Raw genomic sequence first — 18,700 nt, 5'->3', positions numbered from 1 at the left:
TCTTTTATATGGGGAAGGCCCAAAAGATCTCTCTGATACGAAGACATCTGAGCAAAGATATAAGGGATTGTGGAAGCAAATCATGTGAAAATTTAGAAAAAAAGAGAATTCCAAACAGAGAGAACACCAAGTACAAAGACACTAAGGTAGGAATTGCTTGGCGCATCCAAAAAAATAAAAACAAAAACCCTCAGGAACCAAGTATGACTGGGGAAAAGCAGTGGTAGAATGGTAAGAGATGATCAGATTTAAGATACACTTCTGAGGGTAGAGTTAAAAAATATACCGATGAATTGGATGTAGCATAGGAAATTGAACACATGATGAATGATGATGCTAAGGTTTTTGGCCTGAGCAACTGAAGTGATGGAACTGTCATTTCTTGAGACAGGCAGGACTGCAGGAAGGACGGGTTACAGGGGAACCAGTTCTTTTTTTGGACATGTTAAGTTTGATATGCCTTATAGACATCCACATGGAAATGTCTTACTAGGTCACTAAATGCATTTGCAAGCTTAGAGTGAATATGAAGGAAGAAAAGGATTGGAGTTTTGAGGGGAGAAGGTGTATGATACTAATCTCAGATTGGGAGAAAGTAAATGAATGGAGGAAGGCAGCAGGAATGGCAAATACCTTAAAGGACCCAGTTGGGATTAGTTATTATAGATATATAGTGAAACCTCATAGTCTGGTTTTGTGTTTTTCTCCAGTCCAATCAGATTCATAGGTGCAGCCTTACAGTAGGCTGAGAGTTGAATTTAATCAGATTAGAGATTTTCCACTCAGCCACAGTGGGAGTTGGGCCAAGAGATTTGTGTGTACTAGGAAAAAAGGTAATTACATTAATGGAGAATGGAATATAAGCTGGATAATAACATAAGCATGAAGTTTTGGAGATACCAGAAAGAAGGTAGGAACTATGGATTGTGGACTCTAATGGAGTCAAGGTGTTAGAACAAGCAGATAGCTAGATATGAGCAGAGAAAGGCAGACACAGATCAAATGGCAGGAATTGGGCAGAAAGGAGGGGCACAGGCAAAATACAAGAAACCATACATCATGTAAGCACCAGGGGTCCCTGAACAGAGAAAGAAAAGCAGGAACCTCTGGGTTGATAAAGTGGTCACACCTTTTGGGGTGATGAGTGACCTGGAGACCAACAAAGAAAGGTGAGAAAAGGAAGGAATTCCCAGTGTCTGAATGTAACCTTTTGCTCATTATGCCCTCATCTCAATAAAATTACCCTTGCAGATCAGAAGTACCCATTAGGCACCGACACCATGACACTTCCGATCCAGACTAAATAAGGACAAAAATCCCTCCTCCCTTTGGGAAGGTGGAGTTGGGATGAAAATCAGTGAATATGACCCCAAACCCTTCCCTCCCCAATAAATATTCCGCCCATTCATTTTTACACCCTATGCACCTAACTTGCCAAAGAAACTCAGGGCAGCCACTTACCTGAGCCTGCCTGCTCTCCCCTTGAGAGTGTACTATCCATCCTTAAATAAATTCTCACTTTAGTTTTTTTTAACCACTATGTCTTGTCTCTGAATTCTTTCTGGGACGGGACAATAACCTGGAACACCAGTTACATCCTCCAGCAACAAAGGAACAGTTTTGCAGAGAAAGCACTGTAACTAGAATCCCCCAAAAGAGTCTGTATTTCCTCACTCATGTCTTACTAGCCAATCCTAGACTACATTACCTTTAAGGCAAACCTAGCATCTCTATCTCTAGCCACTGAAAACTAGATTGACTTGCAAGCCTAGAACCATGACATAAACAGTAACAGAGCAATCAATTGCTGCCCTAGGAACAGGGTTCAGCCTAGCTCAGTATCACTCGTACTGATATGCAAATCTTCTAGACTCTTGACTTGCCATGGCTCACCTTTCTGGATTTCATCCCTCATCTGCCTCTATATTTATTTTTTTCTTTACTCTGTCTTGCTGAAGTGAACTCCAATTCCCTTTTCCTCACTGCAACCCACCCAATATTACTTGAAAATGTAAAAAGTGTATTGCATCTTTACATGTGGCCAGCAAAACACATGCACTTACCAATATCCTGTAATAGGATATTGTATCCTATTTACTAAAGCTCTAGGTCTTGTACTTTGACTGTCACTGTATGTAGATTCTAAGAGAGCTGAAGGTTTGACAGAAATGGAATGAGTCATTTATTCCCATATAAATTGCTAAGAGAAAACCTAGGTTTACATAGGAAAAGAAGCCAGGTTGTTTTATTTTTTTTCTTTTTTTATTCCTTTAACTCTAGATCATCATGTTTATCTAATGTCATTAAAAAAGATAAAGTCATCTAAATTCTGACTTGGAAAATTATTATGTAAATGATTCTGAGGTTGACTTCTTAAACATACCACAGAGGACGTTTTAAGGTCTCCCAAAGTTTGCATTTTTCTTCTATTCAATAATGATGTATTTTTATTAAATTGCCTCTATAAATATTGCCATCCAAACTCTTAATTTAAAATCCTATACATTTGATCATAATGTTCATTCCACACTTACTTTTGATGGTTTTACTGTTATCATCTCTCAAAAATCCATCTTTACTTCCTACAGACTCAAATCTTAAAAAGACAGCATAGTCCTGCCTGTGTGAAGGATCATTATTCATTTGACCATCAATGATTAGTCTGTAAAACAAATTATGATCAGTTATTTCTAAAGCAAAGATGATATACTTTATTATCTCTCAAAAGGAAATATCAACCTGATACTTAAATTTATGCAAACAGATGAAATTCAGGAATAAAAAGATGACTGTGATCCATTTTCAAAAATTACTGCACAAGACATAGAGACTTGCCAAAAGAAGGCTACACTCACGCTAAAAAAAGATCCCAAAAAATGAGTGAATGATGATATGCAAGACAAGAGGAATTTAAATAAGTTATCAAGGTCTGGTTCCAATGCCACTTTCTATGTAAATGATTTTCCTTCCAGGCAAACTTCATTGCTGTTCAAGTCTCTGCAATAGTCCTTCTTAACCCCTAGGTGTAACTGCAAACCTCTGTTACATTTCTGTCTCCTCCCATGGACTCAGCACATACTGGTAGCCACATTCTTGTCAGAGGAGAACAAGAAATTTGGAGAGTAAGATTTGGTAGCAGCAAACTCTTGTCAAAGGAGAAAAGGAAAGGAAAGATGGGAAGAAGGGAAGTAGGACCAAAGACAGAGATGGGTTACATAATAGGCTTGTGCTTGGGCAATCTTTACTTCCTTACCTAGAGCTCAGCGTTTCAGCAGTGGATACTCAAACATATACACAAAAGGCTGATGTGAAATATTACATAGGAATTCAAACAGCATATTGAGGACACCTTTAACTAAGACTTCAAATCATACTCATACCTATGAGTTTATGCTAGACTTTCAAAGTTAACATGCTGTAGTGAAAAAGAATATTTAGAATGTCAAAGATTATGTATTAACAGAATCTTACGGATTCATCAAAGAAATTTCCTGCATGAAAGGATGATTAATAAGGCAATTAGATTGTACAAATAGAACAATTACTTGATTTATTACCCTCCTTAAATTGAAGCACAACTTAGTCTTCAACAAACAGTTGGTATCACCAAGTGACCTTATTGCCACAGAGAGAAATACATTAAATGTTGCCTTCTTACAAAGGTGAACATACTTAAACTTCGGTCAGTTACTGTCACACATTGCAACCTCTCAAGTATAGCTGAAATTGCTTTATAACAGCATTTCCAAATATATTTTCAAACTAAATAATCAAACCAAGTATACAGAAATATATACATTGGCAAAAGTCCTAAATGTCTGTATGAATTACAGCAAGTGTGGTTGATTCCAGCAGCTGCTATAGGTTGAATATTCATGATAGTCAGTAAGCATTTGGCCCTGGGAGGAGCACTGCATCCTCTCTGGAGGCACCGAAAACACACTGCATGCCACTGGCCGTCAGCTGACTATTTCTGTAGGGACAGTGGGGTCCTGGATGAACAGGCTGGTTTGCGGCCACAATCCAAAACAACCCCAAACTCCCACTTCCATCACCTCATTTCCACAAGGTCTGGAGAGATTTTTAATTTAACATGAATTATTTAGAAACATATTTTAAATACTGGAAATAATATTAACCATGTTATAAATACTTAGAATCATAGTAAGAAAAATCCAATTTGTGCCTTTTGACATTTTTTACTATTAAAATCAGTCTGACAAATGTATGGTTAATGTACTTTACACCAATAAGTAACATCACAATGGAATTAATTTTTGCTTACTTTGGGCTGAAACAAAATGTAATTATAATCTTTTGATAAGGTAGTAACCTTCCTTCATTAGGAACACAGGAGATAAAAGTGGTAACATCTATGTCCTTTATTTTCCTTAAGTAGGTAAGATTATTTAAAGCAACATCTGTTCTTTGTCGAGTATTTGTACCCTGTAATAGAAAATCAGAAATCAAAGAGTATCAAGGCAAAACACAAACACAATAAAATATTTTAAGATGAGGTCATAAAATAATTATTGAACTTCCAGAATCCAGATATAGAAAATATGTCCTTAAAGTAACATACATAAATTTTATCAAGGCACACCATAAAATTTAAAGAACTATTGAAAAATTGATTAGAACAGAAACCCCCACAATTAGCCTCTCATCTCTAAGTAGTACTTACCTGGTTTACTTCAAATATAGATTACTATCAAGGTTAGCTTAATTTACTGAATTTTTTGAGGTCACCCTTGAAGACACATGAAATGCAATTGTATCTATCTTCATGTTAAAACCTATTTAGAATAATTAACAGGCTTGTTGGTTATTAATCAGTTCAAAACAATCTGTTTCAGAACATAATCTCTGCTGTACTATTTACTTACCAATTCTTCTCCAACTGAATCATCTTGCATTATGGCCACCCAGTTTATGGGTTCTGGGCTATTATTGTACAGAAGTGCTTGTTCAATCTTTGAAGCTCCAAAGAAAACAGAACCAAACCTTATGCATTTCAACTTTGCACCATTACTCATGTTTAATAGTTCAATAATCTGCTCAACCACATGAGCTTTGATATTTAAGAATACATCTGGACGATCTTGCAAACTCACTCTACAAGATAATGAATTATACATATATATTTTAATTAGAACTCTATATACTTTATTTTTCTCCTAAATGTTTATATAAACAGAAATTTTACAAAATCACATTATAATTAAAATTCAAAGGCCTAAGAGCAGTTCCTTTCACAGATATGCCAGAGACTGTCACGTCCTTCTGTCTGTCTGAATCTGCACAGTTGAATGGCATATGTGCCACCTAATTCATTGCCCCCAGGAAACAACAAAGATGGAAAACAATTGCCTGAAGTGACCCCCAAAAGAACTTACTGATATGTCCATATAACCAATCATTCTGTAAAGACTAGAGTTAGATGGGATAATTTATATGGTTTCCTCTAGTTCTGGAATTCTGATCCCACTTCCCCAAGTCCATCAGCCAACCTCATCTCCACCCTAACAACTCAATTCTTATACAATAAAGTATCTTAGGATTCTGCAAAGCAAATCACAAATCAATTCCAACATTCCAAAACTGAACTCAGGACCTTCTCCCAAGACCTGAACCTCCTCTGACCTGCCCTTTCTATAACCAGTCACTAAATCTAGTGAAATCTACCTGCATAATGTACCTCCAATCTGAACACTTCCCTCCATACTCCCAATTTATCATGTCTTTTCTGCTTTACTATTATAGTTTCCAGTCTGGATACCCACTTCACATCTGTACTCCTTAATTTGTTTTGTACACTGCTATTAACATATCCTTTCTAAACTGCAAACTAATCAAGACACTCCCATCTTAAAACGTTCCTAAGATTCCAAAGCCTTTACAATAAAACTTAAGTTCCTATCAGGGCTCACAACTGTTTCTCAAATATTTTTTGGCTATGACTTTCAGTAAGAAATGTATTGTATATTGCAGTGTAGTACACACACGCACACACGCGCACACCCGAAACAAGTTTTACAAAACAACATTTGCCCTTACTATGTGAGGTGCATTCTGATATTTTCTATTTCACTGTGTCAATACTGATGGTGATGCATCAAAGTGATTGCACATCCTAATGAACTGAGATATACAGCATGCAAAAATGATGTCCTATGAGGTCCTTAACTGGAACTCTGCACCATTCTGTTCTTCTGGTCTCATCTCTCATCACTCCTCACCTCCATTCCATCTCTCTGCCTCTTCATTGCCTCAGATCTCATGGTATGTAACACTGTCTATTTACCTCTAGGAATTCAATTCTACTTGCTTGGCCTGAAATCACTCCTCTAACCCACTCCCACCACCAAAACACTGGCCCCACACAAACACACACACACACACTCAGCCCAAGTCACATTACTCCTCTTTGCCTGGCTAATTCCTATTCACCTACAAGTGTTTGGTTCTATTATCACCTCCTTGGTGGAGCCCTTTCTTGATCCACTCCCTCCCCTCCACAAAATCCAAACTAGGAGTTCCCATTATGTGGACCCATATGCCATCTTCCAGTTTTTCCCATTTTTGAATCCCCAGGGCTTGGCAAATAGTAGAGACAAATGCTGACTGAAAAACAAAAAAGCTAACATACATTCAAAGACAAAAGGCATATATGAAAAGTGAAACAGAAAAGTATTAACTGCTATACTAGAATTAAGAACCATAGTATACACTCACTTTGCCACTTCATTTACAATTATGGGCTGGTCTGCACAGAAATCCACTTTAATAACCATTGATGACTTGGGTTGCACAATACCATTATTTGGAAAAAAGACAATGGGTAATTGTCCTTGATATTCTGTTTTAAACATACCTGAGGAGAACAAAAGTAGATGGTTTACATTTGGATCATTACAGTGTTACATTCACACTCTTAGTAGGAGACAGACACACATTACAGAGGATATGGTCTACTATGGACCAAGAATCACGGTTTTGATCATAAGTCCAGTCTCTGGAGTCATCCAACAAATGTGAACCTACTGCTAGGATTCAACCCTCATCAATAGCTACAATATATTGTCTGCTTACTGTGTTCAAATACTTACACTAAGAACTGTGCATATGTTATTCTATTTAATCCTCATAATGAAATCTATGATATAGGTTCAATCATGAACACCATTTTATAAACAAGGAAATAGAAGTTTAGAAAGGTTGAGTGACTTGTCCAAAGACTGTGGTAGATTAGACTGTCAACCCCAAATCTTCACCCTTCTCTGCATCCTTACTGTTACCCTCCCAGGGACTAAGGTATGTTTTCCTACCCCTTGACTTTGAGCTTGATCATGTGATTTGCTTTGGCCAATAGCATGGGATTAGAGTGACAACAGGCCAGCTCCAACTCCAGGTGTTCCCTTGTACTTCTATCATGGAAAGTGTTTCTCTTAAGTAGCTGCTTTCCCTTTGGCCTGTGCCCCAGAATAAGCAATTGCGGAGCAGAGCCACCAGCTCACAGGCCTACAGTAACAGAACAGCCCCAGCTGCCTCAGCTTTAAGCAGAGCCACCCAGATAAGACCAGCTTAGATCCATCAAGTTCTAGCTAATCTGCATACAAATGAATAATTAAAAACTAATTGCTTTTTTTAGATACAGAATCATGGAGTGGTTTGTTACATAGCAACAGTTGACCACTGCAGCTAGTAACTAACAGAGCTGGGATTTTCTCTTGGATGTTCCTGACCACAGGGCTCACACTTAAAGCCACTGCCATTTCTCTAGAGATGAAGTAATGCAATTCACACAAGGAAAGGGCAAAAGGAACGGATTTCTAGAACCAAATAGCATATGAGAAGGAAGCTACAAAAATTTCTTATTCTGAAAGCAGAATTGGCCCATAATTTATGGTAATGTTTGGGGCCTGTATTAGAGCATGCAATCCTTGAGATCAGATACTCTTCTTCATCCCTGTGGTCCTGGTACCCCACATAGTGCATGGCACCAAGCAGTGCTCAAAATGTCCAACAAGTGGGAAGTAGCCAGTCCTGAGATTCTTTAAGATCATTATACAATATGAACACAAATGAGCATGCTGCCAAAATAAATCACCTTGAAAATTCCCAATTCACCATTTTTAAGTCACATTTGATAACATTTTCCAAAATTATTCATTTAACTTAGGAGAATAAAATATTAGCATAATAAAGTTACTAAGAATATAAAAAGACGATAAAACTTTAAGTACAGAGATGATCTGATGAAAAAGACAAATTTACAGTAACACAATTTGTTAATCCAATCACTTTAGAGACATGTTAATGATATATTTAAAGTTTATTGTTTTCTGCCATAAAATAAAACAAAAATTGGTACAATTATATCCATTATAAATAAATATTATTGACTCAATTCTCCAGAAAAAGAAAACTCTGTGAGTTCAGTTAAGGCTGAGTCAGTGAAATAGTTCCTCTACTGTAACCACTTTGAGCCAGGTTGACTGAGGAAACGTGAGTGTCCAGGAAAAATCCTAAGGATTCACTTTTAACGTACTGAAAAAAAGGACAGCAGTCTACAAAAGAGAATAAAAGAGGTGGAGAAAAAGAGTAATTCTAACATCTATAGTGAATACTTACTGAACACTTAATATATGTCAAAGATTGTTATAATTAAGCATTTTATTCATCATCACCAGAAGTATGGGAGGAAGGCACTATGTTTATTTCTAATGTATAAATGAGGCAATGAATGTTTGAGAAATGTAAATTCCTTGCCTGGCCTCCCAGCCAGTTAATATTGCAAGCAAGATTTGGGCCCTGAAAGACCTCACTCTAAGACTTAAACTATTATTAACCACTATTTCATATAGAAGAGTGATGGGTCATAGAAGGCCAAATTTTGGGTTTTTTTCTTTAAATTTTCAAGACAATAGCTGTGGCCAACTGTGTCAAATGTAGCTAATAAGCCACGTCAAATAAAAAGACTTGTCTGCTGAAGACACTTAGGAGAGCACATGGGATGTGAGGGCACCCATAGCTGTGGCTAAGATGAAGGATTCTTTGCACAAACCTGTGTTTTTTCAATCTGAATTGTTCTACCTTCTCTAGAAAAGCAACTTAGGCACTGAGTGGTGAAGTAGTCATTGTCACTTTGCCTTTACTCCCTCAAAATACTTTTAGAAACAATTAGATTTTTGTGTAAAAGTATTTCTAAGATCAAGTCAGGGCCCACAGTCTGTGGTTTAATAGGATTCTACTGAAAATCAAGTCACCTACCCAAGGCCATCGTTACTTCTTATGCATGCTTTTTATTTTTTATGTTTCCTTGGGTCATATCAAGGCATATAAAGGATGTACCAGTCTCCACATATCTCCAAATGATTAAGTTTTGGAGACTTCAGAATGCTCACATGGGATTAAACAGGTTACTTCTGAGTTCAATCACCTTTCATTGAAAACTTAATGGTTCTTCTTGGAAACTCTGAGAGATTGTTGATTAAACAAAGGCTTACTGAATGACTGTTATATCCCCAACATTGTGTTACACATGAAAATTATGTTGACATTCCATGACATCAGTTTCCAATAAAACAAAACTGAAAACAAACAAAAAGCACTGAGAATAAGTAGTGGGTGCTTCTCTGGGTAGTTAGGGAGGATCTCAAGGACTACTCCTGGTTTTGGTCCATTTTAGCAAACTTCCTGACTTACAGATGATGCCAGACTTTTCTAGACAGTGAAGTAGAGAGAGGATGCTGATGATTGGGGGAAGAGGGACAGCGGGCATTAAGAGCAAGAGAAAGGTCACATGTTTGGGGCAAAACACCAGAAATAAATCTGAGGGATGATAAAAGGTAGCTGTTCAAACCCAGAAATGGTGTGTAAAGATCACACTAGGGACTTTAGAGACTATTCTTCATTGTAATGCTGTAGCAGAAAAATACTAAAATATTTAAGAATACTGAGGGGAAGAGGGAAATGATTGCAATTCAAGGCATGTTCAAATAATATTTTTTTCAATTTTTAATGATAAAATACTGGGAAACAATAAAATCATAAAAGAGAACATGGAGTTCACCAGCTCACAAAACACTAATATTAGAAACATTTTAAAGACTGAACCATGTCTCTTCAAAATGAAAAGACAAGTACTACTTTGTAAACTTAGGAGACATTCTTTGTGTAAGAAAACAAAATGTATTCAACAATGTTCAGCTAAATCCATGGATGATTACTCCATAACAGACTATTAAAATAAAACATCATGAAGTTGTTATGTAGATATTCTCTGGGATCTACGAAACAGAAGAGAATAACCTCAGCAACACTAGCAGAGAGAGAAAATAAAGCTGTACAAAACATGAATCTGCTGAGCGTGGCTTTTAAATGCCCTATTAAGTATACATATACAATGGTAAATATGATCTTTGATTCTAAAACTATAAAATACCTCACATAAAATCCTTTATGAAAATTTTATTAAAATCATTTTTGGTCACTGAATCTATTTTCTGCATAAGTGTTTTTCTTCATGAAAATACATTATTGTTCTTGTGAATATTTATATATTATGTTTGTGGGTAATGAGGACTTTATGACACTTTACAGGCACTTGCTACTGTGAATATAAAACATACAATCAATTTTGGTTAAGGGTGGAAAAAATAACACCATTCAACTTCAGGAATGAGGGACAAAATTAACACTAAGAAAATGTGTTTCATAGAAATCAATTTGTTTCACTTTGTAACATAATAGTAACTAACATTTAACAGTACTCAATTATAATTTACCAAGTACAGTATTCACTACAAATACTATGCACACAAAATATTAACACAATACTAAAATTCAATGTGGATTACTTTTTCGGAAAGGTATTGACCAAGGTCTGAGGCTTAATTTTATTTTATTAAGTAAAATAATACTAAATATTCAATTAAAATTAAAACCATTTTTGTTTTACTTAGAGAGAACTTTTATATGTAATAAAACTATACACTGGGGTGAGACTTTAGAATAAAGGCAAGATATGAACAAAACTTTGAAGGATTTGGAATGGACAACACTTAAGAGAGATTTTAGAAAGTAAAATAATACAAATAAAATTCTCTCAATTACGTATATCACTGCTCTAAAATACAAGCAGAGAATCTAAAGGACCGTACAGCCCATCGTCAATCACCATAAAGGACTTCATCCTTAAAGTCAGACCACAAATGAGCTTAAAATTCCACAACCCCACAGGCATCAGAAATTCAATAATTTAAAAACCAAAGCATGCCAAGTGAAACAAGCAACATTCAAGGAGGGACAATTTTCAATTTTATTTATTCATACCCCAGGAATAAAATCAGTAAAATGACAGACTGCCTCTGTTTTAATAATTCCCACTGTCCATTCAAGCAGCCCCAAAGAACATCCTCACTTAGTGTACGAACTAGTTTGGATTTAAGACCTGTTCTATGTATCCAACAAGCAGTCTCATTGAGAAATGCCCTCCCTGTGTGGAGCTAGTTCTCATCTCAGCTTGGCAGAAATATTAGTCTTGCCATCCCAGATGTGGACCATCCAATCAAGAGAATGCAAGGATACGTGATTTTACGCCACTGTATACTATCAATGAAGAGTGTGCATGCATGTGCAGACATGTGCACACACACACCCTATGCTTTTATGGAAACTCTTTGGACACAGTAAGAATCTCTAGAAATAATCCAGTCTGGAGAAGAGAGATTGAGACACTTAGTTTTTCAATAAAAAGTAAGAGCCTTTTAGGCATCATCGTATGAATTCAAAGTTGAATGTGACAGAGAAAAAGCACAAATATTTATTGAGTGCCTGTGATACGTACCATATTATATTCTTAAGTACATACAAAATTAACCACAGTACATTTTATTAGCCGCAATTTATAAATGAGGAATCCGAAGTTCAATGTCCTTAAAGATACTTGCCCCAGATCACACAGCTAGTAAGGCACTGGGCCCTGATTCTATCGCTGGATAACTAAGGACTATGTCACTTCCATGACACCATCTTGCCTTCTATCCTCAGGGAGATCATCAATCATCTGAGAGTCAGGTAGTGTTAATAAGAATCATAAGGAGGTGGAATCATCTTTCCTGAAATTGCCTATCAGTCTTCTACAGTCATCTTATTTAAGGGCTTTCAGTGTTGAGCTATCTCAAATGATAGACATCATTTTGAGGGTGGGGAGTGGTGTGAATCAGAGAATCTATTAATTACACAAGGTGTACATTTCAAATAATACTAATTTTCTTCCAAAAGAGTAAAATAATTTATATGACAGAAAGTACTTACCTGGCACTGTGCCATGGTTAACGATGTTAATCTCTTTACAATGTACTTTATTATTGGCAACCAAAATCCCAAAATTAACTTCTGACTCAATTTCCAGTTGACAGGATGGAATCAACCTAAAGGAGGAGAAAATAGGACCACATCATGAATTTTAACAATTATAACCTCATGGTTAAATCTACAGGAGGACATATACAGACATTTTAATCTTAACTTCTTAAAAGATAATTCAGTTTCCTTACAGGTCTACCGGTGGCACATCTGTCAGTAAAAGGAACTGTGAAATAAAGACATGAAAAAAAGGTAATGAGGTGGGGAGGGTATAACTCAGTGGTAGAGCACGTGCTTAGCATGCACAAGGTCCTGGGTTCAATCCCCAGTACCTCCATTTAAAAATAAATGAATGAATAAATAAATCTAATTGCCTAACCCCCTAAAAATTTTTTTAAATAAAAAACTATAAACTCTTTAAAAAAAAAAGATGAGACACATTTTAAACAAAAAAATCAGACTTCACGCATAAGTACACGGTATACCCTCCCAAGTACTCACTTTGAGAGTCTACCTACATATGCCAATCAGTATTTTTGTACATCAAAACCTATATGGAACTCTGTTTTGGAATCTCCACCTAAGCCTATAATATATTCTTTTGCCCCTCCTCAAAAAGGGTGGGACTGATCTTAACAAAGTAGTTTGGATGATGCCAAATCTGATGAAATAAAAGCAGATGTGATAAGATAAAATACCTTTTGGGGACTAAAACAAGGTCTAAGAGGAAAAGGATACAACTGATTTTTCATATGTGTCTCTAAAGGGCTCACTGTAGCATATCTTTAACATATGCTTTCAAATGCATTTTAAAAACCCATTCTAATCGTACATACACATCTCATAAGGATGGCTATAGAGAGATAGATAGATAGATAGATAGATAGATAGATAAGATAGATAAACAATTTATGGTTTATAAAGTACCATTAAGTATATTATCCTGTTTGATACTAATAAAATTCCTGAAAGGTAGGCAAGTACTACAGCTCCTACGATTTAGTTGAAAAGGCAAAGACTTAAAAAGCTTAAATGATTTCTCTGAGGAATTATCCAGATAAAACCTTGTGAACTTAACCATAAATCCATTTTGTTAGACTTCAGGTACATTACCCTTACAAACCTAACAATAGTAAGAATAGCATCAATAGTAAATATAGTAATAACTGATCTATTGAGTCTTTAGATAATGTGCCAGACAGATGAATTAAGTGATTTACTCCACTTTGGATACAACCTCCAAAGTATAAATATATATATATATATACACACACACACACACAATCATATATACATACATACACACAAAAATTCATAAACAAAAATACCTGAACAAAACATTCACAAATAATGCTTTATGCATTGGTGGTCTGGGCCTTCTTTCTGGGACCCGTGTTTATAAGTGGTTGTGTATTCTTGGATAGGTACAGACATTCCAGAGATCAGCTAGGACTGTTTTATATATGCTGCATGTTCTAAGAAATACCTATGTTCTTCTCATAAACTTAATTTTGTGACAGGAAAAGGAAAGATCAATGACCTTAGTGTATACATAATTGCACTGAGAAAGAATGCAGGATCTAAAAGAGGAACTAGTTATACAAATAATACACAATGTGAAGCTGAACATTTTTTTCAAACTATTTCTTGAGCTGGATGTGGATGTGTATCTTAAGAATAATTTTTTCTTTTTCTTTAATGGAGGCACTAGGGATTGAACCCAGGACCATGCATGCTAAGTATGCACTCTAACACTAGCTACATCCCTCCTCCCAAGAATAACTTCCTAAGAATCTTCACAAACACGCACATGTACATATGTGCATATACATTTTTATGATTTACCTTAGAAGTAAGGGCATGGTAATATATAACTGTTTCTCTGGCTTTCCTATTGGTTTCTCTTCTTCTGTATAAAAAACTTGTTCTGGCCCCATATGCAATACAACATGTCAAGATAGTTGACCTCTGAGGACAATAAACTATCTAGCCACCTATCAAGAGAAGTGCCTCCTGATTCCTAATACTCTCTGCAAGATGAGTTACCAATTCAACTCAATCTTAGGGCCACAGTTGAAGGAAATTCTGTAGAAGAACGACCAACACACCAATGCCATGTACTCAGGTATGCTGATAGTTAAAGAAATATCTTACAATGGTACAAAGCAATAGCTTAATCCTTTCCTAACGTGTCAACAGTTTGATTTGCAGATGACATGTTGTGTTGAAGCAGAACTTAACAACGTGGAGAACCAAAATAATTGCAGATCTAACTTTAGTTTATGAAAATGAAAAAACATAAGGGAAATTATAAAAAGGTACATGTCTAAAATCAATATTAATATTAATATTCCAATATTAACTCTGATAGTGATGGACAGAAACAAAACAATAACATCAATGGAATCATATTTTGCTGGGGATAAGAAGGAACATACATAAAAAAATACTTAAAAATTTTAACAATAACTTTAACACGTAATTTTATAAAGAACAGAACTGTACTTTTTTCTGCATAGAATGAAAAGGACAATGTTCTGGTCAAATAAATAATTTGTATCAAAGTTAATCTCCCAATCAGTTACTTATTTCTGTGTTATATTCATTATAGTGGTCGATATTTTTCAGCCAATCTCAAAAGAACACTATCTTGATTTTTTTGAAGCCAAACATCCACATTATTTAAAATTCCATGAAGTAAATATGACAATAATTTAAAATTAAAATGTGACTATGAGTTCACAATAATCCATTTAAGAATACATGCATCATAAAAGCAGAAAGTAGAACGGTGGTTACGAGAGGCTAGGTGTGTAGGAGAATTGGGGAAATGTTGTTTAAAGCTACAAACTAGGAACTGGTAGATAACTAAGTACCAATGAGCTAATGTACAGCATAGTCATCACAGGCAAGAATCTACTATAAACTTCAATGCTGCTAACAGGCTAGACCTTAATTGTTCCCACCACAAAAAAAGAAATGATGACTATGTAATGTGATACAAGTGTTAGCTAACCTCATGGCAGTAATCATATTGCAATGTATAAATGTATCATATCGACATATACACCTTTAACTTACACAATGTTATACACCAATTATATTCAAATTTTAAAAAAAGAAAGAAAAGTCGGATGAGAAGGAACAATCATTGAAGAAGTATAGTAGAAGGGAAGTCAGGAGAATAAAGTGGCCCACAAAGGCAGCAATGGTTAATTGTGTCTACTATTATGGAGAAATGGAATTAAGATGAAGACAAAGGAGGTAGCCATAGACTGGCAACATGCAAGCGCCATTTCACTGGAAAGCTGGGGAAGACAGCTCATCTAGAGTTTGTTGAAGTGAGAATGGAGAGTGAGATTGTGGAGACAGTAAAAATAGCATTCTTTAATAAATCTTGCTGTCAAGAGGTCCAAAAAAAGTGGTGGAAATAAAATAGGATGTGAGGTCAAGGAAAAAGGAATATATGCAATTGTTGAACTTTTTTAAAGTGATTTTAATTTCAAAAACAACAGAAAACTTGTCTTCCATTTGTTCTGAACACCACAATTTGCTAAAAATTTGTTCCCTAAGTTCAGTTGTAAGGAAACTGTAGAAATAAAAAGCACTATTAGAGAGAACATATGATATTACTTCAACCCTTTTTATCTGAAGAATGCTCAAAATGTTAGCATGAAATATGAAGAATACATACCCAATTAGAGGTATCTCTAGTGTTTTATTTCCTACTGAAATAAGTAGTTGGTCGAAGGTGTCTTCATCTTTATCAGGATGATATTCCACTATAGCTGTCGTCTGAAGGCCAGATGCAAGGGCTTTATCCAGATTGGTCAAAAGCAGTTTGAACTTCAGTGGAAGAAAAAAAAATCAAATTATATATCTTAACTGCTAATAAGAAAATAATATGAGCAACTATAGTTAGGAGTGTACATTATTTCAAGAGGTATATCAAGGCATAGGCAATATTCCTGCCCTAAGGGCAAAGACTTAATGACCGTATTTTTACCTGTCAGATTCTAGAGGCTTCAGATATGCTTTTAATGGTACATGAATTGAAACTGAAAATGCAGTCAGTTGAGAAATATGTTAATACTCATGGGCTCCTTTAGAAGGATGAGGTATTAAAATACAGGGGAAAAAAAGGAAGAATAATCTAATAAAAGTGTTACTCAATCTATATATACATAATATATACATACATGCATAGATACATACATAAATACATATGACATTTTATACACTCTTTGCATAAGGACTTAGACTTCCCAATTTGGAGAAAATATAACAAGGAATAGACCAAAGAGGAAAAAGAACTTTTGTTCTTGAAAAACATTTGCTAGACTCCAGGAAAAATCTGAAGGGGGAAAGAGAAGAACTGCTGTGTGTGGAGTCCTTCTGATGGGTCAGGCTTCCACATCTATTAGCTCACTGAATAAACTTCTACAGTCCTGTATAGCGGATACTAAGGCTCCCAGCAGAGAGAGGAGAAACTGGGACCTGTCCAGTGCAGCTAAAGCCTCAGTGAGGATTCAAAACACACATCTATCTGACTCTAAAACTTAAGCTCTTCCCCTACAGCTAGAGTCTCTCTCCTGAAAATACAATCTCTTACAGGAAGCAGACTATAGACCCCTTGAAAACTAAATAATGTAAGACAGGAACTAATCAAGTATCATATGAGTGATGCAGACATAAGTATCATGAAAATCCATGAGAGAACATGATGGCTGTGGGCTCAAAAGGAGTGCACTTAACCAAGGCTTAGAGGATGGATGTCAAAGGTGGAGAAGCAGCAAAAAGGTGCTCCCTGTGGGGGCAGGAATAGCTCAGGCACAAGCAGAGAAAATAATGAGCAAAATACTCTCTCAGCAGGCAGCTAAGAAGCTAGCCTTGCTGGGCAAGAGCTTCAGTCAGTAACAATGGAGGGCATGTGGAAATTTATTATTCAGGGCTTTTCATGCCATACTGAGTCTAAGCAATGCTTCCAGCAATGAGTGATATAAAGCACAGGTGCGATGTGTCGATGGCACTGCTCTGAAAGCATCCTACTTTCAGCAAACAATGATTCCAATACCTCGTAACCACCACAGCCCAACTCTCCACCTCCCAACAATCACTAAACAGTAAGAAAACAAGGGATAGGTTACTCCCCACATAGGTCTTTGGGTGCTAGAAGCCCACCTATCAGGTATGACCATCTACCTTTAAAACCGCTCTGTCTTCAAGAAGGCAAACTGGTGCTTCAGCAGCATGTGATTTGGGCTAAACTACGTTTCTGAGCTCCCTCAGTGGTCTGAAAAGGTGTGTAAGGCACCACCCCAACTCTTGAACTGACTGTTGAGGTAAAAGGAACAATTACTGGGAGTCATCTGGACACAGGTCCAAACTATAAAGAATGCCTGTAAATGCAATTGGTATCCAGGTAGGAAATAATCTGGAGATAAGACTTGTTTGAGAAAATAAGAATTCACTTTGACCCTTAAGGATGGGTAAGATCTGGAAGGCAGTGATTCTGGGGAGGGAGAGGTGGGGTGAAAACATGGGTCAATAGAAAAGGAAGTCTGAGCCACGGTAGATAAGAGGACAATGATGAGTAAGACTGGCCTGACTGAACCGGAGGTCACAGGAGTCAGCACAACAGTGAAGATAAGGATTGTGTCTTCATAGTTTCTAACAGCCACCCAGAGATGGCATACGGCACTGCATGTGGCACACAGTAGGTACTCAACACACAGGCGATGGCAGGATCTTGAGTCAGGGTGGAAAACAAATACTGCTCTGTCAGGAGAATCATGTTCTAAGTAATTACAATACTGCTGATAACAATGCCCGTTACATAGCACCCTGCTTTTACTTTTTCTTTTTCCCTCAAAGACAAGTTAATACACTTTTTTCTCATCTATCCTTTCCCTAATTCCCTTTATTCCTCTGAAGGACCAGGAGAGCATACCATGGTCTTGCAACAAAGAGAAGTCGACATTGATACTGAGCACATGGCTTTGACCCCTAACTAGTAAGCCTGGAGGGCCATTCTCTTGCCAATGTTGTGGAGCCCCCTGGCACTCTCTGGAGTCATAAAACCCTCACCACTGGGCTCTCTGTGTGCATGGATCCATTGACACCTTAACACCCACTCCCCACTGCAGGACCCTTCACATACCTGCATTTCTGCAACACAGAAAACATTATCTCTTGATGTGTGTTTACCCTAACAAAACTCATCGCCCCAGGAGATAGCCCATCTCACAATACCCTAGGCAACAGGCCTCACATCCTGCCCTGATCAAAGTCATAAAACCTATTGTTCAGAGAAGTCCTTAACAGATCT

General features: G+C 36.6%; 1 protein-coding gene across 1 annotated transcript in view; it reads right to left on the bottom strand.

The window, feature by feature from the left end:
• Nucleotides 1–18,538, bottom strand: part of CFAP47 (cilia and flagella associated protein 47) — a 359,639-nt gene extending 341,101 nt beyond the window's left edge. Inside the window, exons 1-7 of the mRNA XM_032474648.1 lie at nt 18,533–18,538; nt 16,067–16,218; nt 12,322–12,437; nt 6,736–6,874; nt 4,887–5,115; nt 4,286–4,446; nt 2,535–2,662 (exon numbers count right to left, since the gene is read on the bottom strand). Of these exons, the coding sequence (XP_032330539.1) occupies nt 2,535–2,662; nt 4,286–4,446; nt 4,887–5,115; nt 6,736–6,874; nt 12,322–12,437; nt 16,067–16,218; nt 18,533–18,538 (931 nt within the window). The remainder of the gene's footprint in view (nt 1–2,534; nt 2,663–4,285; nt 4,447–4,886; nt 5,116–6,735; nt 6,875–12,321; nt 12,438–16,066; nt 16,219–18,532) is intronic.
• Between the last annotated feature and the right edge of the window lie 162 nt (nt 18,539–18,700).

This window comes from Camelus ferus, chromosome X, assembly GCF_009834535.1.
Source record: "Camelus ferus isolate YT-003-E chromosome X, BCGSAC_Cfer_1.0, whole genome shotgun sequence".
Lineage (NCBI taxonomy): Eukaryota > Metazoa > Chordata > Mammalia > Artiodactyla > Camelidae > Camelus > Camelus ferus.
This window is presented reverse-complemented; position numbering and strand designations above follow the sequence as displayed.